The sequence below is a fragment of the Sparus aurata genome, chromosome 6, assembly GCF_900880675.1.
Source record: "Sparus aurata chromosome 6, fSpaAur1.1, whole genome shotgun sequence".
Lineage (NCBI taxonomy): Eukaryota > Metazoa > Chordata > Actinopteri > Spariformes > Sparidae > Sparus > Sparus aurata.
In genome coordinates this window covers 16,107,010-16,132,308 of record NC_044192.1, presented here as the reverse complement: position 1 = coordinate 16,132,308, position 25,299 = coordinate 16,107,010, and the positions used below count along the sequence as shown (strand labels likewise).

Below are 25,299 nucleotides of genomic sequence, written 5' to 3'. Positions count from 1 at the left end.
ATGCTAAACTGGCCTCGATGGGAGTTCCTTGTTTGGATGAAAAATAATTCTGCAATAAAAATGTTTTTGAAACAGCAAGATGAGTGCCAGGAAAAAGTGCGCACTGTGGGGATAAGTGTGACCATTAATGACTGATTGTGGACCTGAACTTGGAAGTGTATCCTGAACAGCACTCTAAACTAACTGAACAGCAGTCAAACATACAGCAACAGTCATCTTTAAATTCCTGGATGATGATGCAATATGATGACATGATGTTATGTATGTAGAAGCATGTTTTTAAACCTGCATTTTATCTTACTTATTATAGCGGTTCTTTATTTTGGTGACGAGACTCGAGTACTTTCATCGTGTTTGCCTAGTCACTGTGTTGTTTGTTCACCTACAGAAACTAATAAACCAACTTGAACATGGGAGGTTAGTCATTGCTTGTTCTTGTTTAGGATTAGTAAAGCTAAAGTAAACCTATTGTCAGAAACATGTTAAGGTTTTGTTAAAAACCAACTGCAATTTCTGCATTGAATAACTTTGATTTCTCAGTTCGCAGAAGAAACATTCATTCAAAATATGAATCTAAAGAAAAAATTGATATTCAATGTTTATGTTCCTGGAGTAGAGAACAGGCTTCCTGCTGGTTCTGTTTATTTTTTCTTCAGAATAAACTTACTGTAAAATTGTTTAGTGTCTGACTGTGTTTACCTTTTGACTTAACTGTTTCATCATTCTCTAAAGCTCATTAAACCGCTTCTGTATCAGACTGTAGTCTACAAGTGAACTGTTCATCTGGATTAGTGAAACACATGCACTTCAGCTCGCTGTGGAAATGGTCAGCACGAATATAAAGGGTAAGTGGTTTGTCTTAACTTACACACTTCAAAACAGCAACACCTTGCAAAAACAGTGTCATGGTAAGTCAGCAGCTGAAATACAGATATTGCACCCGTCTTTTGAAATAGATTCCAGACCCTCTATCTTTAATTACACTAAAGATATTGGATGTTGAAATAGAAGTTTCTCATTGTGAACTGTGTCACAAGTAGAAGAAAAATTATCAAAGTTAGGAGCTAAAACAGGATTAAGACGTTTGACTGACACCTGCAGCGCATGTCACCCTGTGTAAATATTTAAAACACACTCAGACCGACATTCTTGGATTACATTGAGTAACACATTTAACAACCTGTGCCGACTCCCCCACTGGCGTGCTGAAATATTTACAGAGGAAACATTTCAGTAAACACATACAAGCCTCCGCCCACCACCATCATTTCTGCAACAACTAACAGTCAGTAAACGCTTGGAGCTCTAACACTATAAAGTTGGTAAATCTGTTCTTCTTATTCACTGAACATGAGGTCTGATGTGTATACTTCACTTATTTCATGCCTTTATCTCAAGACACATTAGGCCAATCAAGGCTGTAGCAGTCCCATTGTGTAAGACTTGCTATCTTTTTTTGTTTTGGGCTTTGGGATTGCAGTCGATTCAGATCATCTGTGTGCAGGAAGACTCCCAATGAGTGGAAGCAGCTTGGGGCATTCCCCTCCCGAGCAATCAGGGTGTGACAATGCCCTTTTGTGTAGGCTTAAGAGAGGTGGGTATAAACCCCGGGTGGCTATCACTCTCATTCTGAATCTGTCTCTAAAACACTGCAGAACTCATCCCGTTAGAAACTCTGGTCTGTTCAGGCCCCAACTGTGATTTCGTTGCTGCCCCATTTCATTCTAGTGAGGAAAGTTTTGTTTTTTCTAGTTTTTCAGTTTATCAGTCAATTAGGCTACCTGCATTAGCTCTGTCTTTATTTGTGCAGGTGTTGCTGGCCTGGCAAATGGCTGTGATCCTGCAGGTTTTCATTAGTTTTCTTTTTATTTCTTTAATTATCCTCTGAAGAGGCATTTGTTGACTATCTAAGTAGTTGACACTAGGCGTTCTCTGTAGATGTACATTTTTGTTGTTTATATCTTTATGTACGTTGGGGTTGGTACCACAAAATGGCATCATTAAAAATAAACAGTGAGAAATAGAGCATTCAATTGGAAGCTAAAAACGTACAATATTCAGGAGTTTCAAGACGCTGTGAGTGTGTGTGTGTTTACACAATATAACCTTTGGTGTCCACATGCAGCAACTGCTGTGAGCTGTGTGTGAACTGTGTGTGTGTGTGTGTGTGTGTGTGTTTACACAATATAACCTCTGGTGTCCACATGCAGCAGCTGCTGCGAGCTGTGTGTGTTTCATTGATGGGTCTGGTATGAGTTATGAACCAGTCAGAATGTGCAACTGCATGCTCTGTCTCAAAAAAAAAATAACAACATGCAACAATCAGGGGCACAGATAAGTGCATACATGTACATACTGTAATGTTCTGGGAAAGCTTCATTTTGGAGGAATTTTGGAATAATGTTGGAAATCCTGAGGTGGATCTTGGAGGCTATGCAGCAATGAAGTCCTCACTTAAGTGTTTATAGACAAGGATGACTCCGTCAATAATTTTTATTTTATTTAGCATGATGTGAGAAACATGATACTGAACCAAACCAAGCTTGTTTATCAGGGAAATTTACAGCTTTGTAGACAAGTAGTACAACCTTTACAGCCATAGTCGTGTACTGAAAGCCAGTGCTGCCATCAAGAATCAAGTGTAATCCATCAAGTTTATCTCGGCCTCACTAAACTCTCACAACACCACTGTGGCTTAGCAACAGCCAAACAGTTCTGTATTACGTGTGAGTGTCACAGAACATGGGAGCTCAGAGTTTCTGTAATGTTACAAGGCTTTTCATGCTTTTCCATTAATTTTGGAGGTTCATATCAGCTTCTTTAATCACAGGGATGTGTGACCTGCTCCCTACACTTCAGAGACAGGAAATTGGTTAAGCAGTGGTTTCCTCTTTTACTTTGTGGCTTTGTGCCTAAATAAAGAGTTGCAGCATAAGCTGAAAAACAGTCACGGCGTAAGGACCTGCATCGAAGTCCTCAAGAGAACTTCCCTATCTTTTTCCAACACACACACACGTTCCCACACAGCAGAGGTAGGGCTTACCATCGGTAAGCTAAGAGGACCAGCAGATTTCTCAAAGGCCAGCCCGGATGTTGAGACAGAGTACACGGATCATAGACGCCCACAGTAACCTAGAAAAACCAAACACAGTTTGTTTACATTACCAAAGTGTGATTGTCTATGTGAGTGTGAGAGGGAGTGTGACATAACAGAATCTAATCTGATGGTTGGGATCAGCCACAATAAGCACAATAAAATACTCTGTTTACAGAACAATCCTACAATTCCTTCATCTTTGAACACACATTTTATCAGACGTTTGTAATCATTCTCATCTTACTGCACGTTTATTCTGTTGCTTTATGAAAAATACCCAAAAAAGAAAAAAAAAAAATGAGGTATTACCTTCTTAGCACCAGTTAAGAATGCATCCCAGTCTGAGAGTGGGGCCATCTGAACAGTTTCATCTGTGTACTTCACAAGGAAGTAGGGAACCGCAGTCGTCTCCCTTTTGATACACAGGTCATCGTAGGCTTCCTGCAAGGCTCCGATCTGAGACAGAAATAATTAGATGCCAACAATGACTTTCTTCTACATTAAAGATCAATAGCATACATATAAAAAGAGAGCATTAAAAAAGCATTTACTGCCATTTATCAGGGGCCATTTAACTAGGTTTTATAAAACATAATATAATACATTCTGACATTTTACTGTTAATAAATGAATAGATAAAAATTGTAAAACTCAAAAGATACGGAAATATTAGGGCTCTCATTACACAGAAAAACTTGCCATTAGTGATTAAGAACATTGTTTTGTTTTACTGCTTATTTACACTCACGATAAACTGCTCATACACTGTACATTCACAAAATACTGTCTTTAAAACTCATTTCAAATTTGCAGAATATGTCTATTTTATCTATGTTTGTCTAAGTTACAAAAACTATGAAAACTATCTGGTTTAAATGCTTTTAAAATACAAGAGACTTTTTTAACAGCTCTAACATAATTTGCAGTTTCAAGGTACACACCTACCAATTAGTGTTACAAAGCTATAATCAGCTTGAAACACATACAAAGGGTCTTCAACAGTGACAGCTGCCTCAGAGTGGAAATTTTGTTCTATCATCTTCAAAAACTCTACATCAATTCAAGAATTAAATTAAAGATAGTTTTGCATTTATCTGAAAGCTGCTAAAAACCAGATTGGTCTTGTGAGTTGGAATGAGTTTACATCTGTAGCCTTTTCTTGCTTCTACTAAAGTTGCACAACAGCTGATTAACGACACTGGTCAGTGAAATAATACTGTGATTCTGGCTTCATCTTAATGTTGAACTGATTAAAGGTTTCCAGGTCGCTATGTCTTCTTGCAGCTCATATATCTCGATGTCAAACTGTCTAGGGGTTTAAATAACAACGATAATTTAGGTTGACAGAGGGAGAGATCAGTTGGGGAATGGTGACACACGGAGAAGTCACTGTCGCTGTGACCTGCAATTGAGATCATGCTGTTCATGAGTCATTCTAACTCTGTCTTAATTAGGCTTTTTTCATCACTCCTGGCACAGAAATGAGTGGTAACAATACACCACACCTCATTAAAAGTTTCTGTAACCTACTCTGTATTACAGAACAGGCAGATTTGAATAGATTGAATAGAACACCTGCCAACTCAACATTTAGAAATGAGAAAGAAGTAATGCACCCGTAGTATGATTTCAATGCCTAATTTCCAATTCATTCCAGTGGTTTTATAATAATCTCTAAAAAGCCAACCTGTTTTGCTGAAAAAACTTGCTCTAGGACGGAAGGCTGTTGGACAATCTTTATTCCCTCTGGGAAACAAAGTGCAGGGAAGCAGAACCAGTAGTAGAAATGGTACTTCTTCAAATCCTGAGGAAAGATTGCCAGAAAAATTAAAGAAAAACAGAAAAAATAGTCACATATAAAGTTATTGATCTACAGAAGCAACAAGTTTATAAGACATTGTTCATACTCACTGCAAAGGTCAGCAGAATAAATTTGCAGAGGATGGACGGGTCCTTCAAAGCAGCCCCAGACTGTATAGCATCCCATATCTATGAAAGAACAGAGATGAAAAACTGAATTTGTCAAATCATTTACTCTCTTTTGCACAACTTCAGAGACCATTCCTGTAACAGATCTCTGTACGTGAATATGTTTGTGTGAGTGAAAAAATTCCAGTGGTTGTCTAATACCTCCTTGGCCTCTTTCTCTAGCAGAGCCTTCTTATCGGTGGTCTTGAAGGCATCGAGTGTGTTGGTGTTATACAGAGTTCCGATGGCCGGACAGCAGCGGGCCGGTGTCGGACCATCCCTACAAGCAAAACACATCAGAATTTTGCATTTAACTGTAATGAATATAAACTGTATGAACTAAATGCATCTGGATTTCTTGACATGTCTCAAAGGTTTGACCTATGTTAGGACCTAATCTGCCATTTTTCCCATAATATTTGAGATATATTTCAATGTATAATTTGACTTGAATCTCATTTTGACTTAATTACAAATTAATTATGTAAAACAAGCTTGTACCTAAACCTAAAGCAAGAAAAGACTAAATACTACGGTCATACTTACGCTTCAAAAGCACTGAACTCCAATGTCAGACGAGTGGGCAAACCAAGTGGGTCACCTACAGGAAGGAGATGTGAATGAAATTAAACTATTTTTTTTACAGTTGTTATCTAAAATATACTGATCTAGGTCAACATCTGTCTATGCGTATGATAAACATACTATATGTATTATAGAATGTCCCAAATTGTCAAAAACGTGAAAAAATAGCAACTGTATAGTCGACTCACCATTGTAATAATAGCCTTTGATTAATTTGGGGCTCTCATCCAGTCTGTAGTCATTGAGTTTCTTCTGAGTGAGCTGGTGCCAGAAGCCGGCCTCCAGAGCACTGCTGAAGGGAGCGAACTGCAGCTTGAGGTCTGCAACGGAGGACGCTGCTTCACTGGTGTCGGACGCCATCGCAACTTCACTAACCAAGTACTACAAAGCTGTGAAGTAAACAGTTGTGGGTTACAAAACATTTGCAGGCTCATTAATTAGAAACACTTAGTTTCACACTGACATTCACATTGATGTTGTAACTAACAGGCTTAACATATGTGCAGAATAAAATTACAATAATTTACAAGCTACAGGGCATTTCATTTTCCTGCTTGTAAAACTAACTGCTACTCGAAATCTTTCATACCCTGTGCAATTTGTCTTTTAAATGCTCTGTAGATGTTTTTATTGATTTTATCAAAACTATTCATTAACATCATGTATTTATAGATTGTTTTTTATCACACTTAGCTCCCTGGCTTATCTATTTATTTACTAATTTATTTGTCTATTGTACATGCTACTGTGTGGGTTTTTTTTGTGTGTATTTACAATCTGTTCAAACAAATCGCCCCTGGTGGGATTAATAAAGTTGTCTGAATTTGACTAAAGTTAAGATTTATTCAATTAATTCCCTCATCAGTCAACTAATAAAACAAGAAACAAATAACAGAAGAATCAATGCAGTGCAGTGGTTATGGAAAAGTGAGCATTTGGTATATTCTACATCTCTTACCATCTGCAATAGTCAGGTGTAAACAAAACACATTTTTAAGTAATTCACATAAGGATAAAGATAGGCGTTGTCATATGAGATTGTAGCCTTTAGTGGCAAACTTGTGACTTATAGCTACACATATAAAGATGATTTGACTGAACATATCATGACATACAGTAAGTCAACCATGTGCATGGATATCTTATATAGTTATGCTAGTGACAAAGACTGAAATCAGCTGGTACCATGCTTTTTCACATAATCAAAGATAAAATTAGAGCCCGACCAACACTAGATACCCCATGCACAACAGAACTTCTCTTCTGGGTTCAGCCAGTACAGGGCAAACCACAGTAGATAAAACTAATAAAAAAAAAAAAAAATCAATATTCAAGTGCACACCGGCATATGACTGACATTATTCTATTATCAGTTACATTAAATACAAGAAGGAGTGAACCTTGCAGCTAATCTAATGAAGCTACATGAGAAACTTGTTGCGCCTTCTTGTTTTTCAATGTAACTGATAATAAAATTATGTAAATCGTTTCCTAGTGTGCACTGAAATGTTGATTTTTTTAATCTACCAATATATCTGTTAGGCCAACTGATATATCAGCCAGGCTCTAGATTATATATCATAAGAAAGGATATGACAAGATACTGCAAGGCAAAACTTAATCGATCCATGGAGGGAAATTCAGCAGTGAGGACTTTGAGTTCTGTGACTAAAGAAACAATTTAGAGACATTTCTTTAGACTCTGTGGTAACTAGTGACAATCATTTGCAATACATTACATTTTTCATCTACAATGGACTAGATCTGCACATCCACCTGCTATAGTGATAACATCTAACACTGCTCACATCAAGATTTTTGATACAACTCTGCTGTTGAAATACTCAAAATTAGTCAGGAATATTGGGATATTGTAGTGTTTCAATTAAATGTTAATTCTGTGACATATCTTGAATTTTTATTTTGTGTTTGGTGAATATTGTGAAAATGTTGGTCTCCAAAACTAATGCGACACATGCAAATCCATGCACATGTGTGTATGCACCAATGTCCCAAAATCCCCCAGTCTTGTGTAATGTTTTCATTTGGTAAATAAATGGGCACTTTAAGACACACAAAAAGGTCTTCTTTAGCGTTTCAGGTAAACTAGACTATGTTCAAATTCCATATTAACTTTTATAAATGTCACTTTCACACTTCAGTTTCTGTGTAGCAAGTTAACCCAGACCACAAAGTGAGAGAGGAAGCTGACAGTTTAAATGCTTTAACGCTTTTACACAGGACGAACATCTCCAACAAAAAAAAACCACAATATTTCGACACATTTACAGTTCAACCCAGATAAACTTGGGTTACGTTAAACATGCCAGAAACCCGTTTTTCTGTCAAACTGTGACAAGCTGAGCTTTGTACACTCACCAGAGAGCCTCACTTCCTGGTCAGGTGGGTCATGTGATCCCGGGACTTGTCAATAAAGCAATGCACTCTGGGTAAGAAGCCGCACAGCTATCGTTAGCTTAGCTGCTACACAAGTCTTGCTGTGTGCCTTTTATGGAGCGTGCATCATTGAGTAAAATATAAAGAACCAGAATATAAACAAGAAGACGCAAACGATAAAGCAGGAGAAGACAGACAGAAACTTGTACGTGCCGTTTCTTTTCATGTCGGAGTGAACAGATGTGTGCGGATATTAAGGGTTGCAAGCCACCGAGAAGTAACGTGTACTTGGTTACAGCCGTTTCAGTTTAAAACGGATTTTATCTCAAACTAAACCCGACTGTGTTTAAACACGAAGAAGTCCACGATTCCAAACCAGTGGAAAAAATGATCTACGAGGTCATTTTCAGCAGAATCATCGCCGGGAATTCAGACATTAGCTCCATCTGGACACCTGACTGCTACAGTGAGTTAGGGACCGTGTCGAAACTACGTAGCTGGGGAAGAAACGCAAAGTACCTAGTTCATGTTCAGAAATGCAAAAGAGGTAGATGACGTGAGCTTTTATACAAAAAATATTCACAACACACTAAATAAAAATTCAAATGTCACATAATAAAAAAAAAAAAAAGTGAAACACTAAAATATCCCATTATTCCTTAATAATTTTAAGCAGTGTATAAGGCTGAGGACACCAAAATCAAGTCCACATAACCAGGACCAGTATAGTGTTATTTAAATGTCTCTTTTTATTATGTCCACTTATATCTTTCAGTTAGTCTTCAATGTCATTACAATTTATTTTCAAGTATGAAGTTCTGGAAGCTTTTTCAAAGCCTTCTACACTATGATAAGACTTTTCCACTTTTCTGTTTCTTTTCAGTACTCTATGATTTTATTTGATCTAACTGTAACTTTCTGTAATTTTTAGAATAATTGATTATTTAATGCTCCAGTTGTTATTTTTGGTTTTTAGTTGGAGGCCCTCTGTCAAGGAGTGCCCTGCTTTGTATAAAAGGAAAATTAAATAAAAAGTAAAAAAAAAATAATAGGCAACTTAAATGCAAATCCAGTATAGAAATGCTCAGTCTAAAAATACTGAAATCAGTATATAAAACACCCAGCCAAGCTGGTATAAAATCCCAAATTAGACAGTGGTCTTATGGATATTTTCAATAGCTTTTCAAATTTCTGGATGGAAACTTGCTAGAAAAATCACTTGCAAAAGAAAACCCATCTGACTCTTGGCTACAGCCAACCTCCTTGAACTACAAAACTTAGCAACTGTCACAAATATTGACCGAAAAGTGGCATAAACAAATTAACTTGTTATTCCAGTTAAAGCACTGGAATATTTTTAAATTGGAATTTTGGACAGTTGCTGTGAAATGTTTAAATAAAATGCTTGACAAATTGATTCATCACTCAGTTTCCTTGTGAGCAGTGAACTCATTGAACCTGTGAGCGCTCATCTGGGTCATTTAAAGGGTTAAGTTCAGTGACACTCTGTGAGCCAATTTAACTGGCTGAGTAAAAACAAGGCAACAAATCTGACAGTGAGCTTCATGAAGGCGTAGCCTGCCCTGTGAACTGCTTGTCAAACCAGCCTGTGTCGTCACCTCATATGCACCTTTCCGCTGGATTTAAGTTGCACTCATGAATTGAGTACACCTACACCAACCACAATTTTTTTTTCTTTCAGTAGATGATTATTATCAGTAATTATATCGGGTAATGTAAGGGTGCAGTTTATATGGTTTCACTCAGCTGTTATTCACCCTGGTTAGAGCAATTTCACGTTTTAAATGTAAACTACGAATAAAAGTTGAGTTCCTGCCCACACACTTCTGTTGGCATTACAATCCTCAGGGCCATTTAATAGAATAAATCAACATAATTTTAATTCAGTTGATTTCATGATTACTGCAGCAAATGTACCACTTGTCATGTGAATGCCAGAAACATAATAAAATGATAATGTCACATTCTTCTTGGCTCTTATTCAGTTGTCAGTTTCTGCCTCACACTTACCATTGTCCTGTTTTAATGTGAATTTCCTTCACTGCCAGAAGAATAATTCCTCTTCATTAGACTTGATCAAACAAGGTGAATTCCTAAAACTTGCAAGAGTCACAGTAGAATTTACTAGAGTGGGACACTTTCCAGTGGTTTACAGGGCCGTATTTTGCAGCAGCAGTTTGAGAGGTTGTTAATGCAGAGTTAAGGCAAGTAGTTGCTGACAGACACCGCTGTCATAAGGTCCACACCGTTTTATACATGTTGGCTATATTCTATGCACAAAGTACAGATACCCTGTAAAATCAAACTGTACATATAAACTCCAAACCTCAGAGTCCATAAAACAGACTATGGAAGCCCTTCTCCGGCAGTGTGATGTGAAAAAACTATTCTGTGAGTCATAAAATTGAGAAAATACTCAAAATAATGACTTGGTATCTTGAAATAGCGAGGAATTTTCTCTAAATAATGACTTAGTATCTCAAAATAATGAGCTCCCATGATGGACCACTGCCATGTATTTACAAAGAGATGTTTTGAAACGCCATGGATGAAATTAAAAAGGCCCTCTTTACAACACATTCAACACAATGACCACTGGACCAAACTCCTCAAACAGTCTCCGTGTAGCTGATTAATGAGCACATAACGGTTTTAGTCAAACTTGAAAAACAACTATAAATTCTTAACCATAAATTAACAGCAAAAATAATAAGGAACAACTTTAATCCTGTGTTCTGTTAAGAAAGAAAGATGAAGAGGGATACAGTGCAGAGGGTCTTCCAGACTCACTCTCTAAAATAACTAAAAGCTGACACTGGAGGTGATGATGTTATCTCTCATAGGATTGGATTCTGGCAAGTTTTCTTACAATAACAGTAAAAGAGTATGAATTATAATTCTGTTTGTATGATCAGGGAGATATTCCATCTGAAGAGCTTCAGCCCCCATGGCCACCGTGTACTGCAGGTCTATACAACATGTAGTAAAAGTAATACGGGTTCTATGATGTAAAAACAGTATATCAATGCCCGGCTGAGGTTTCACTGCCATAAAATGAAGAATAAGAGATATCTCATTCTTCTGACAAGTGATACTACACTGGACTTGACAGTGAGGTAGGGAAGCCTAATAAACCAAGTGAACCACTTTGACACGTTTACCACTTTACAGTGTTTTTACAATGGATTTTGTTTCAGCTGGGAGTCTAGCTTGTATTTCAGATTTCCGTTCTCCTCTCCAAATGTTTTATTACCACTTGTGTTGGTTCTGGCAATTCTGCACATGAAAGCTGTATTTGTACAACTAACAGCATGCTTCTTCCTGACCTGAAGAGTCAAAACTAAACAGAGGTTTAAGAAGGGTTTAACATGTAATGTTAAAAAGTTTGGTGCAAAAAAAATAGGTGAGTTAACACTCCCAATGAATTTGGGCTGCTAACACCAGATTACCTGCTAACCGTGTTCCTTTATACACCGATGACTGATCTATGACTAATGTTGGTGTTGACATCATTAGCACAGGAGCTTTGGACTGCTGGGAGAAAGTTGTTTTCAGGCCCAATATATTAGGTCAGCATGCTAACTTCAGTAGATATCTCTTCAGAACAACACATAAACATTTTTGTCATAACATCACCACATTCTGTTTATCATTTTTGTTCATTTTGAATGTTAATTGATGATAATAATATTTTTTTACACATTGCACCTTTTTAAAGTTTAACATTGATTGAATCAGGTTTGAAAATTAATTGCCGTAGATGTAACCCAGCCACACTTAAGTCAACTGTCAATTAGTGTTCTCAAAATCACCTGTCACTGTTGGTGCTGCTCTCACTGTTCCCATGGTGACAACCAGCACAATGCTGTTTCCTGACAGTGGTGTTCCTTCGCTGTGCCACTTAAAGGTTTGTGTGGACGGATTACACTTAATTCAAACTGAAGGTCTGAGGTTAGAAGGTGTTGTAGGTTATACACTTTGTAAAGCAATTTGGTTTGGATTACATAAAAACTACTGAGCGGGCTCCAATGAAACTTGATGGAGGATGGGTCTCGGCCCAAAACAGATCCCATTAACTTTTGGTGTGGACCTGTGTAAAGGGAATCTTTTCTTACTTAACATTTTTGTTCATTTCTTTGTATTTCATCAAGTAAAAGCAAACTAATTGACATAAAGAAAACTTGGGTTTTTGTGTGAAGGTTTCTGCATTTCTGAGCAAAGCAAAAAGAAAAAAAGAAAGAACAATCATGGGATGGGATCTTGCCTGCGATGAGGAGTCTCCCCAGACCGCCTAGACAGGTTAATCCAGACAGCATATGCTTTATATACATAATAGTGTTCATAGTTTATGCCCTGTGACTACTATCCTTCATTTATTAAAAAAAAAACATCATCATTAAATTAAATTACCGGGACCTTTGCTCTCTGTTGCTGCTAATAAAACTCAAAGGAGAATTAAATTAAGCCAAGACAGCTGCTAGAGTTAATCGTTAAAAGTGTGCCAATTGAAAATCCATTCATGCGCAAATGTCCATATGATTTTTCATGAGCATCAAAACTTTCAGTGGGCGCATGATGTGAGAATCGTCACAGTGGGGACAGAATACGCAGTCCAGTAAGTGCCGGGTGACGGTTGTTTTTTTTTGTAAACCGGCAGAACTCAACAGCTTCAAATCTGTGAACAAATTTAAAAAGAGCATCTAAAACATCATTGTTTTGGCCCTAACAGCACCCTGGTACCGGCTCCGACTTGCTGACAGAGATCCACTGTAGAATGCAATCACACACATGCCTCGTCTGCTCACATCATCGCCTCTCCCTGCTCACTTCCACCCCCCTCTGATTTGTTTGATTTTGCTAAGTAGTGACTCATCAACCCGTCTGCATTCACTAGACACAGGAAACATTACGGGCTTCTTGATCTCCATTTTGTTGGAGTCACTGCGGTTTAACATATTACACAATCTTATTTCGGACACAATCATTCACTTGTTAAACATGTGAAACAGCGACAGGCCTCTGATGTGGGAAAGATGTCATTTATTGAACATGACAAACTTTTTTTTGAAAATCTGAAAACATCGTTTGAAAGGCCAGTGAAATGAGCAACCCTATTTATCATCTCAACAGGACTGCAGGCCAAACTTCTTCAGATGGGGGATTTGCTAATTGAGCTGTAATGCCTTGTCTCCAGAGCCTGATGGATGCAATTTGTGTTTTTGTTCCAAACGTTTAATCGATATAGATTCATTTCACAAGTCCCAAATTTAGGGTTGCCTTCCCACAGGATTGTGAATTAACATCTGATGTTCTTTGGCTAATGACATGAAAAAAAGTGCTTCATCACAAAATAGAATAGATTGTTTTGTTCTATAGTTTGGCAGGTGCATTTAAAAGGTAACTCCACCAACTGTATTCATTACAGTGTGTTTATAGGTCTCGAGGAGTACAGTTGTATATGTAAAAAAGTAGTACAAAGCCATTTGTGGCTCCAGAGGAAGCTGCATGTAATCTGATAAATTGTCCCCATTGATGTCACTCAGTGTCTCAGTTGCATCGTGGGTGGTGTAGCTGGCAGGTTGTAAAGAAGGAAGAAGAATGATTGTAATAAAAAGTTGATAACTCTGGTTCTGCTGTATTGATAATCTGTTTTTTAACTGCCCATAATGCATCCAACAGTGTCATAGGAGTGCAATGTTAAACCAGTTGACTGCTTTTCAAAACCTGGAGCCTACATTACCCACTGTGCAACTTGGCCAATGATTAATATCACTGGATGCTGGTTGTCAGATTACATGCAGCTTCCTCTGGAGCCACAAAAGGCTGAATACCACTTTTTCCACATGCATCCAGTACTGCCATAGACATTTTAGATTGTGTAAAACTGGTGGAGTTATCCTTTAAGTAGACACCATACAAACACAACCTCTTCATGTAGTTTAGAGATTATTAATGTATTTCTCAGTAGTTCTCTCTTCACATTATATCTTTGCTTATACACTCTTCTATTCTACATGATCATAATGAAGAGATTTCAGATTTCACTATTATTGTTAAAATTGTGGTTTTAATGTTAAAAATCACAATAAAAGCATTTAAAGCCACAATGTGCAGGGTTTAGGGGGATTTAGTAGGACCAACTGGCAATTATATATATATACATATATATATAATTGCCGTGTGTGTGTGTATATATGTGCATATATACATATATATGTATATATACATATATACATACATATAGATACAGACATATATATATATTTATATATATATGGAGGTCGAGGCGAGGTGTATTTCGTTTGTTGCAATCTGGAACCTCAACCATTAGATGCCACTAAATCCCACTCAATGGTCCTTTAAAATGTACAACTGCACAGATCCCAAACTAACCTTCCCATGAGTATCATCTCATTAAACACTTGGCAATATCTGTGTTTTTCCTGGACTGACATTAAAAAGACGCCTAATGTCCTACATCCTGTTTTAATGATGAGAAACAAATATTACATATTTCAGCATCATGCTGTATCATGTCACACGTCTGGTTTGATCCACTGATAAAGCTAAAAATAAATAAATACAAAGATTTTCTTTAAAAACACATTTTATACATTTTTTCCCCTCCATTCTGGACCAGAGCCAAGACATTCATGCTTCTGTCTCTCAGGGGGAAAGATCAAATTCTTGTGAGTTTAAAGCTCTCCAGTCCTAGACGGACTTTATTATCATTAGCGTGACATAGACAAAATAAATAACATTAAATCAGACATTTACCTCAACTGCTGCTCAATTTCACCCAGAGGGCAGTAAGTTATAAAAATAACAAAGAAAAAACTGACACTCAAAATACATTTACAGTTTAATCTACACTTAAAAAGCTCACCCATGCAACGGTGTAATTCATGCAAAAGTCTTCTCCTCCTTTTCTGAAAACACCAGCAGCATTTAAACATCTAAGATTTTGTTCTCTGCTCGTCACAAATGAATGTTCAGAATGTTTCTGAAGACTCGTTTAAAGTTGCCGTTGCAGAGCGGGTATATAAAAGGGTTGAGAGTGGAGTTCATGTAACCCAGCCATATGGTAAACATGTGAAGGTCATGGTGCACACACTCTTTGCAGACTGCCATGACCATGAAAACGATGAAGTACGGGATCCAGCACAACAGGAAAGCAGCGATTATGCAGCCCAATTGCTTGGCCGCCTTGTGCTCTTTATGGATCCTCAAGCTCTGTATTCGCTGGCGTGACTGGCCGATAAACCTTTGCCACGTCTGTCTGAGGGTTACCACGTTAGCCGGGTCCAATTTTGCATCTTCAACACCTTCGTCAGTCCAGGGCAGAGCGTGACCTGGATCGTAGTTGTTGTAGAGCACAGAGGGGAATCTCTGCACGTCTGACACCTGACTGATATCACAGACGCCGCTCACAGAGTTTGGCACCGTGACGTGACATTCATTCAAAGATGCCTGAAGTTTGTTCTCGTTATGCCCCTCTGGGCAAACAACATCCTGTGGCACTGAAGATTGACTTAGGGGAGTCTCAGTGTCCGACTGCTTGTCCACAGGAGACAGGGAGCACCTTTTGGCCTTTTGTGCCATTCGGAGTCGTTTTGTTGTGATGGCGAGTAATGATGTCTGCTGGCCCTTTACACCGATTTTTCTGTGAGATCTGGATGAAGCTGTTTTGGTTTTATCAGCGTCCTCGAGGGAATACGCCTGATCGAGAGTGTTCTGGTCTAACAGGCGTTGCTTTTTGGAGAGTTTCAGTGGAACCTCACATTCTCTCTGGGGTGATTTAGCGTCACTTTTCACGGGCGATTGAGCATTTTGTCCATTCTCATTTTCCCCAAACGAATCTGTTGGATGAATGATTCTTTCCCGGTCCCTGAGATGTTGCCTCACTGCCAAGTAGATGTGCGTATAAAACCACAGCATCAAAATTGAGGGTACATAGAAGTTGAAGACGGCAGTAATAACCTTAAACCACGTGACAAAGCGGAAATCTGTGTCACACTTGTTCTCCTCCTCGGGTTTAAGGTCTACGTGAGTGAAAGACCTCCATCCTAAAATTGGAATAATCCACATAATGGACAGCAGCCAGGCCCCGGAAATCATCACGCTCGCTTTTCCCCGCGTTCGATATTTCAGGTACTTGAGTGGCTGCCTGACAGAGCGGTACCGATCCAAACACAGGATAAACAGGCTGAAAATTGAGGCTGTGCTTGCCACATAGTCCATAATAAGCCAGAATTGGCAGACAGCCCGCCCGAGCTTCCATTCATCCTCTAACAAATACACCAGGTTCAGAGGCATGACCGTGGTGCCCACAATGAGATCTGCCACAGACAGGCTGACGATGTAGAGGTTACCGACGGTGTGGAGGCTCTTCTCTCTCTTCACGGCGTAGAGGACGAGCAGGTTCATGATGACTGTCAGGAGGGACAGGAGGCCCAGAATGACCCCCAGCAGGGCGTTGTGGAAGCGGTCATGGAGGGTCAGGGTGTGATTGCTCATCAGTGAGTCACCATTGAGGAGGCTGCTGTTGCTGCTATTGATGTAGCTGTTGAGATGAGGAGGGTCTGCTGAGGAGGCCGGAGCAGAATCCATCATGATAGGTGAGATGGTCACCTCTAGATCCAGTCACATCGTGGAAAACTTTTAAGACGGTGTGGCTTTAACTGTCAGCCAGGACATGTGTGGTTTTAAGCAGGTGACAGCAGCAGACCTTTATGACAAAAGGTCGTCCTTTAGATACTGGAAGAGGCGTTACTTTGTGTTGTCTTGCAAATCCATGAAATCCAAACTGTTGTTGCAAACACCTGGAAAACATAGAGAAAAAAAAACATTAAAATGAGCCACACGTTCCTCCTTCACTCAAACATGCATAAGTTACTTCACTTGAATGTTCATCAGTCACTGTGCAGTATGATGGATGTGCAGAGTTTAACCCAAGAAGACTGTTTACATAACCACCAGCTGAATGGGGAGCAGAGTTTCTCTATGCTTCCCCGAAATATGAGGTTACGTTTAAGACGTGTACAACTATTATGGACTTTTGAGTGAAATAGGAGACATTTAATCTAAAGTATTCCTTTATAAGTAAAACTGCATTTAAAATTCTACTGAGATTAAACTACAGACGTATTATCAGGAGCAGAGAAGAGGGAAAGTATCAAAAGTAAAAATACTCATCAAGTAGACAAACGACTATTGGGACTTAAATATTATATATTGCATTTTTCAAAACTTCTGTATCAATGTCTGCCATACTGGTGTCTTTCTTGAAACATCATAACTAATGTTACTTAAGGACCATCAATGAAACTGACCCACCACACTTTTATAATGTCATAGCTTGGCAACCCAGGTGGGAGATGGTATCCTTTCAAAAGACTGTTTAATGTTGTGAAAGTTTATTTTCTACTTTAACCCCAGCCGTGTTTCCTCAACCTAACCAAGTGGTTTTATTGCCTCAACCTACCAAAAAGTGACAGAAATCTGAAAAGAAACAACAAATAATACATAAACAGTTTGACGATATGTTCCAGACATGACTCAAGGTCACCTACCTCACTTACTTAACTATAACTAACTCCAGTTGTGGCTTTCGTTGCTGTTTTGTTTGTTGAAATGATAGTCCTGGTGCAACGTTTTAATGTTTGAGGAACAATTTTAACACACGTAATGAAGCTACTTTATGGCATCACAATAGCACATTTGGTCAATTTCAGTGATGGTCCCGGGACAACATTAATTACAGCAGTTTTTAGACAGGGCAGCAAGCCGCCAATTTGCCTGTCCTTTTGGCGGCTAGGTCCGCGGTTTTAGACAGAGGCCGGAAAATTGGGGGTCTGTTTTGGTCCTCCGATTTGCCGGAGGAGGAATATTACGCCTCCGTTTTAGAAAGACAGGCCGGCACATTGCCGCCCTTACCTTGGAGCAAATGTGCCGCCTTTTCTATCTTAAAAGGGCTAATGATGTTCTAGGAACAACACCAACATGGAGATATCAGACACACCATCAAAGTCCTAAGTAGCATTTTACTGTTATGGGTAGTTGAGGTGGAGCTAGTTTAAGTTTAGTTTTAGTTAAGGCTACTTCATGTAGTTAGAATTTTAGTCCAATGGTTCCCAATCTAGGGGTGACGGCCTTTCAAAGGGTTAAAAGATAAATCTCAGGTATTGTAAGATGACTCACTAACTAGTTAGTAAATAAGGAAAATAAAGTTCAGTTACAAAAATTAGGGACTTTTCTTTTTTCTTTACATAAAAAAACAAAACAAATATTGGATAATTTTATCTGTTTGCACTTCGAGCAATTATTTAAATGGAACATCTGAAAACATCATGAGGGGACATTTTGCTTTTGTGGAACCGCTAACAACTCATACACACCTGAAATGTGATAAAGGTAACCCAACTAGACACTTTGAGTCAGAAAGGTTGGGAACAACTGGTTATAGACAATAAATCAACAATATAGGCCTACTGTAATTCAAAGATGTATATGTTTGTATGTCAACTCTTATTCTGAGAAGCAACAAGTTAGTAGCTGTAAAGCTGTCAGATAATTGTAGTGGAGTAGAAGTAAGACAAGATGAAAATACTAAGGGAAGTACAAGTTCTATAGTACAGAACAAATGTAGTCAGTTTTGTTGAAATGTGCCTATATAAAGAAACTTAAAAACAGCTCCACACTTGCTCTACCCATTTTACTTTTTCTGATTTGGATATGCAGTATTAAAAGGCTAAACTCTCTTTTGCTCCTTCTTTCGCACTGTCCAGCTGGCTTCCTTTAGCACTCACACGAGGGGAGGGTGGCAAATCCCATCATCGACACAGCAGTAGACGAACTGCGTGATTGGAGGATAGGTGGCACTGACATGCTGCCAGTGGCTTATGATGGAATTTAAGTCTGTGCAAAATCCTTTACTACACCGTGTTTGATCAAACGTTTGAGTCTGCAAAGCACAACAAGACGTCTCATTGTAAAACATATCAATGTATGCTGCTGGAAAAGCTTTGGTCTCAACTGTTCGGGCATTGATTTTAAAGAGAGTGGACTGAAAATAAACCGTTGCCATGGAGGCAGCTGGGTGTTTCTCCATGTATCTTGTGCAGACGTGCCTTTCTGTGATTAATGTGTTAATTCAAATACGTAATTTGGCCTTTTTGGTGCCTTCACACTCAATATAAAACACCTTTTTTTCTTTCTTATTCATCATGCATGTTTTTTTGCCAACCATCACCTCCCACTTGATTCTTCACAACACCGAAACAAGGAGATTAAAGGTGATAGATTCAATACTGCCAATGTACATGTGAATCAGAATTCTCATGTTAAGATCTACAGCAAAAGCCAACGAATAAGTGAAAGAATAAAACTTTTAAAGGTTAAACAATATGGACCTGTGAGATGCGGTGTTGCATCATAAAGAAACAGATTTCTAAATGTATATATAACGTGTTCACATGTGAAATCTAAAGAGTCAAGATTCAGAGATTCAAAGATTTTATTGTCAATTCTGCCACATGTGCAGGACATACAGAGGTTCGAAATGTCTTTCCCTCAGAACCACAGAGTGAAAAGAAAAGATAAAAGACAAAAAAAATGTAGACACAGAAATATAAAAATTAAGTATTAAGAAAACAAGGCACACGCAAGTACTTCAATATAGATCCACCATATAATAAATATGTATACAATCTGGTCCGTATGGCCTTAAAACAAAATTACACTATTATTAGGCTATATCTGGATACATGATATATATCTTGAGATCTCCAATTGTACCAAATACAGCAAAATCGATATTGCAACAATATTGTTGGCATGACAGTCGGTGCTGATGAAAAATAGTAATTCCTGCACACATTTTTTTGTATTACCTCTGTACTGATTTAATCAAAATCAGTCAACGTTCACAAAGGCCTTTCTCAAGACATCTTTGTGACCAAAACTTCAACCTTTTTTTAAGGAAATCAATGCAGAGGTGCTGGAATTAAACTTTTTAATTGGAATTTATGTTTGATTCACTGCACCATAAAAAAGCAAGTGGTCTGCATGTTGCCTTTTATCCTTTCAACTCATCTTGTGTATAACTATTGGCTCACAAAATGTCAACACAATAAGACTTTTGATAAAGAATCATTCCTAATGTGGAGATAATTCAACATGGGTACAGGAAATGTGGATATAAAGTAAACGTCTTTTAAAGTCTTTTACTGCAGCAGACCAGCCTTTAAAGTTGTAATATGAACACATTTTGTTTAAAACATTCAATAGTAAACTCAAACGGTCAACATAATTTAAGCAAATAACAATTTTGATGTTATGTACTAAGTTTCAGAGATGTCTACTGAAGTAAGAATGCTAATCAGCTAGCCCCCAGCCTACCGTCCTCTGACTATCTCTGAATATCTGCGTCTGCTTACTCATGAGTGATGTCACAATTTGGAGGAGAAAGGGGAAAAAAAAATCACAAGTGTTTAGAGATAAGTGGGAGTTAAAAATCCACTGACAACAGCAGTGGGGGCTGAAAGACTTTCAGCAGAGCACCGTCACAACCTGACTCATCCTGACTGTCATCAGGGTTTTTGATTTGAAAATGGAGCAATGTTGGAAAATTCAAGATATGTCTGCTTCCACCAGTCCCCATGTTTATATCTATTTGCCTCCACCTAATTATGACATGAGTAAGCCTGAAAGTATCCTGTGGATGCTGTATGGGGGAGTCTCCACTGACTTCCAGGAGACAGTGCGAGAAGCCTAATGCCAAGATTAAAAGATTAATTTTGGTGAGAACGTCACGTTTTGAACCAAGATGTATGTGTGACGGGCAAAGAAAACACCAATGCACATTACAATGGAGACCCCACAAAAGAAACTTTGACTGAAAAAACGCTCTTTGGCTTGGAATCTGAACTGAAACGTGTGATTGTAAACATTTTCCTCCCTCTGTTTAAAGCCTCTGTGTTTATACATTAACTGCCTGCGCGACATAAATATGTAATAACCTAACTACTCACCTAAATCGCAGATAATAAAGATTTACAAAAAAAAAAAAAAAAAGAGGAATAGAAAAAGAAACAAAATCACTGCGCTTTTTCTGCGCGCAGCACCATTTAGGGTCAGGATCTCTATCCAAACATTAATGATTCAATGTGATTACACTAATGACCACTGTCTCTCTGATTTCATTACAAAAGAGCGGGAGCGCGGATGAATCGCGCTGTCTTTTGCCCTGTTGAGACTCGCTGCAGCGTTTCTTCTTACAGAAAAAAATGAATAAATAAACGGCTTCAATAATGTGCCAAACACCGTGAACCACCTGTTGAGCCGCTGCGGGGACTCACGCACGAAAACTTTGACAACCTCTCCAATCGGACAATAACATGGCTTAAAAAAATATGTAATGTCAGCGCGTCTATCCGGAGAGAGTTTTGCGACTTACCAGCTCTGTGCGTAAATTTCCAGGGAAGTCCGTTTTAATTCCAGCCTGTATTCCGGGTTAGAAAACGAGTAAGGGACAGAGGTTGAAATTACCAAGAAAAAGTCTTCCTCCCTCCCTTTCTCTTCCTCCCTCTCTCTCTCTCTCTCACACACACACACACTCTCTCCGGCTCTGCACTGGGTTCAGACTTTGGAGTTTATATGATCCATAAAGAGTACCTCATCACTGGGAAAGGGTTACCTGTTGCAATGGCGCACACTGACTCACTGTATGATTCACTTTTCACAGTTGATGATACTGTGTGTGTGTTGGGGGGGGGGGGGGGGGGGGCTGTGACGTCCTCGCCTGAACCAATGTAAGTGGACATATACAAATGTCTGCAGTATTGTAAAAACATCTATGCAAATCACTGAAGTTTTATTCACAGCTGCATCTTTCAGAGGGGACACTGTATGGGGCGGGGGGGGGGGGGGGGCTGCATGGATTATTAGTAGGGTAGATGAGGACAGCAGTAACAAGGGACTATGGTAACATCAAAAAATCCTCCAATCATAAGGCACAAGCAAAAAAAAAAAAAAAAGAAGATTCATCTCAGTGTGCCAAGCAGTGTCTTTCAAAAACACGCCTCTGTTGTGTCAACGGGATCACTCATCAAGCAAGAGAGCGATTCCCCATTTCCAGGCGTTTCCTGCATGTTATCTCCTCACCTGGACAGCCAGTCATTCCAAGTGTGAGCCATACACCAGCTGTCCACCCACACCACTGTGTGTGTGCGCGCGCTCCAGTTTATGACAAACATAAAGATGACTGCCATCCCCAGTCTTGTGTCTGGGTTAAGAAAATATATATATTTCGTGAGGTGTGTATCAGATGCATTTCCTTTGGGAGGAATCCGCGGAAGCAACCCGCAACAGAGAGATCAGTTATGAAAAATAAAAAAAATACTTATTTAATGTGTCAGAGAGGCACTGTGGACCCAACACCAGGGAAGTGAAAGTGGGAGGATGGGTGTAAAGGGCTTAGGTGTTATCTTTTTTTGAAGTTTTTATTACACCTCTGCGTGACCCGAAAGCTCATATTTATTTAGGGCAGACTTGTTTTTGAGTGTGAACAGTAGCGTCAGAAAGTCTGACACCACTTGTCTTGTCAAAACACTTCTATTTTCTATTTCTGTTGAATTTACATGGTTAAATCAGCTAACCAATTTGAGTGGAAAGTTGGATCTTTGAAAAATGTTTGTATTTGATACTTCACACACTGGCTTTAATGGCTGGATGTACTCAACGCAGAACCCTGACAATCAGGACTAGTAGTTTTTTTAAAACAGGTTTCTTTGCAAGAACTACTTGAAGACAGAGGATCGAGCAGTTCTGACTGTCAAGGCGAGGTCAGGAACATGCTATTTGCCTATTAACTTGAGGCGAACTCAGAAGACAAGCAGTACCGTTTAATTCATTCAAGTCCAATACAATATCAAACTTGATAACTCTGTTTCACTGAAAAATAATTAAACCACCAACAACTACTTAACCTTAATTTAAGCTCCACATCGAATTGTACTCACTCACAGATACTAGCCAACTATTTACACATGATTCCTGGAAGATCGAGTGCGACACCACTTTCGTAAATACAAACCCATGAATTGTAGCAGTTTGTCAGATGTAATGTAGGTTGGGCTACAAACAAAACTCATTACGTCATAAGAATGTTATCTGTGGAGAACTTGTATGTTGAAGTAAACATAACACTGTGATCTGACCCTCTCACTGAAGTTACGTAGTGGCTGAGACAGAGACACCATGCAACATGTTACGAAACACTGTAGCATCACAAAAATGTTAAAGCTGATATTCTAAGGTCAAAAAGTCACATAATGTTGCTTTAACAAAAATGTATAAAAGCGCCCTAAATCCCAATGTTAAATTCAGTGAGAAAAAAAAAAATCCTTGAATTCGTCCCTTTATTTGAATCCTCACCAAAAGTAAATGGGGTCCATTCTGAGCTGAGACCCATCTGCCATCTATGTTTCGTGGAAATCTGTTGAGTAGTTGTTGTGTATTACTGCTGACAATCCAACCAACAAACGGACAATTTAACCTCCTTCACAGAGGTAATCAACACTTTTATTGTTAAATTTACCATGACTTAATTTAAGTTACAACACTTTATAATGCAATGCCCAATTTATAACAACTTCAAACCAAAAGGATTCAAAGTCTTAGGTTGCTGCCTCAAAAAATAGGAACACCTTCATCCATTGAGAGCCAGTAAAGTTGAGTATTAGCGGTTACTTTCACAGTCAACATGACATGACATTTGTCGACAATGAATTGTGATTTTCTGTTCTGACAGCGTTCTCTGTCGACAGCGATGGCTTTCTCATTGGGGAAGCTCTGATAAAATATTGATGGGACCCATAGATGAAGTCATTCATTGTGGATTTCAAAATGGACTCTGAACTGAACTCAGTGTCCCAGAATTCACCATTTTTCACACCCAGCTTTTAGCTACTATTGGTCAGGGTGACCCTCTACTGACCAGAGAGTCAAAACTCCAGCGCCTTCCTTGTTCTTTCTTTCTTACCCACAATTTCTACTGGATACGGGTCCGCTGTGTTGGAAATTGGGGGTTACTCTTCGCCCTCCACTCCTTGGACTTCTTATCCTCAAGGGCTCCTCTCCATCTCCCCCCCACGGGGCTGCCTGCCCTCAAGATCTCTTCTTCTGGGCCTAACAGCTGCAGAGAGCTTCAAGCTGCATTTGCAGCAGGCCCAAAGAACTTCTCCTACCTGCAACGACACAAGGTCCTGCTGGTTCCAGATCAGTTAGCACCAGCAGCTGTGACGCAAAGCTTGCCAGCTAACTTCACAATCTGAGGAACAACAAGCGAGTTAGCATCAAGCTGCTATCCTTACAACCTTCTCCTGCACCAGCAACTGGGCTTAGATGTCATAGCATAGCACGGCTAAGACAACACACACACACACACACACACACACACCCCTGTATATAATACATGTTAGTTAGATTGCGTGTTTTCATCTTTGTGTTGAATAAAAGACTTTTGAACCTTCTTGCTGTCTATTTAATATTGTACAAGAGTGAATGTTACCAACCTCTACACTGTTAAAGGGATATTCCGGTGTAAATTTAATCCATGGTCTAAATCACTGTGAAACTGTGTTAGACTCCCTCTCGAAAGAGAGTTTTATCAACCTCAGAAACGACCGCACGACAACAATACACTGCAGTAAATGGATCCAAATATAAACCGCCACCAAAAAGCTACAAATAATGCTCAGAACAGCACCAAACTTCAGCAACAGTACACAGCAACAATAGGGTCTCAGCACATAGTCAGGGGCATCTAACCTCCGCTAGCTTAGCTGGATTTCTACTGAAAAGCTGACAAAATGTACCACTCTTCTGCAGCAGCTTCCTGTTTACGGGAAGTCCCGACGACTCGATTACCGAGTGCAGTAGAGTTCCGCGGCTCATGGATGAAAATGTATGATTATGACTCCATGGAAAAGCAATCAAAGTTCATATGTGTCTCACCAGCCAGTTTATAACAGTTATTATCGAGAGCGCACAGGGAAAAGAACGGAATTGAGCATTTCTAATCGCACTCGGTAATCGTCGTGTCCGGACTTCCCCGACCTGGAAGCTGATGGAGGAGAGTTGAAATCTGTTTTTAGCTTCCCAATAGCTTCCCTAGCTAAGCTAGCGGAGGTTAGATGCCCCGGATTTGTACTGTTGCTGAAGTTTGGTGC

The 25,299-nt window shown here is 39.1% G+C and overlaps 2 protein-coding genes across 2 annotated transcripts in view; both read right to left on the bottom strand.

The window, feature by feature from the left end:
- Nucleotides 1-8,547, bottom strand: part of atg7 (ATG7 autophagy related 7 homolog (S. cerevisiae)) — a 71,438-nt gene extending 62,891 nt beyond the window's left edge. The window contains exons 1-8 of the mRNA XM_030421605.1: nucleotides 8,030-8,547; nucleotides 5,839-6,039; nucleotides 5,612-5,666; nucleotides 5,228-5,345; nucleotides 5,009-5,086; nucleotides 4,785-4,901; nucleotides 3,407-3,553; nucleotides 3,044-3,132 (exon numbers count right to left, since the gene is read on the bottom strand). Of these exons, the coding sequence (XP_030277465.1) occupies nucleotides 3,044-3,132; nucleotides 3,407-3,553; nucleotides 4,785-4,901; nucleotides 5,009-5,086; nucleotides 5,228-5,345; nucleotides 5,612-5,666; nucleotides 5,839-6,010 (776 nt within the window). The 5' untranslated portion in view covers nucleotides 6,011-6,039; nucleotides 8,030-8,547. The remainder of the gene's footprint in view (nucleotides 1-3,043; nucleotides 3,133-3,406; nucleotides 3,554-4,784; nucleotides 4,902-5,008; nucleotides 5,087-5,227; nucleotides 5,346-5,611; nucleotides 5,667-5,838; nucleotides 6,040-8,029) is intronic.
- Nucleotides 8,548-13,135: 4,588 nt separating this feature from the next.
- On the bottom strand, nucleotides 13,136-21,773 carry hrh1 (histamine receptor H1). The gene is made up of 2 exons (XM_030419032.1): nucleotides 21,525-21,773; nucleotides 13,136-16,890 (listed from the first exon to the last, which is right to left on the bottom strand). The coding sequence occupies exon 2, from the start codon at nucleotides 16,679-16,681 to the stop codon at nucleotides 15,047-15,049; it is 1,635 nt and encodes a 544-aa protein (XP_030274892.1). The 5' UTR covers nucleotides 16,682-16,890; nucleotides 21,525-21,773; the 3' UTR covers nucleotides 13,136-15,046.
- Between the last annotated feature and the right edge of the window lie 3,526 nt (nucleotides 21,774-25,299).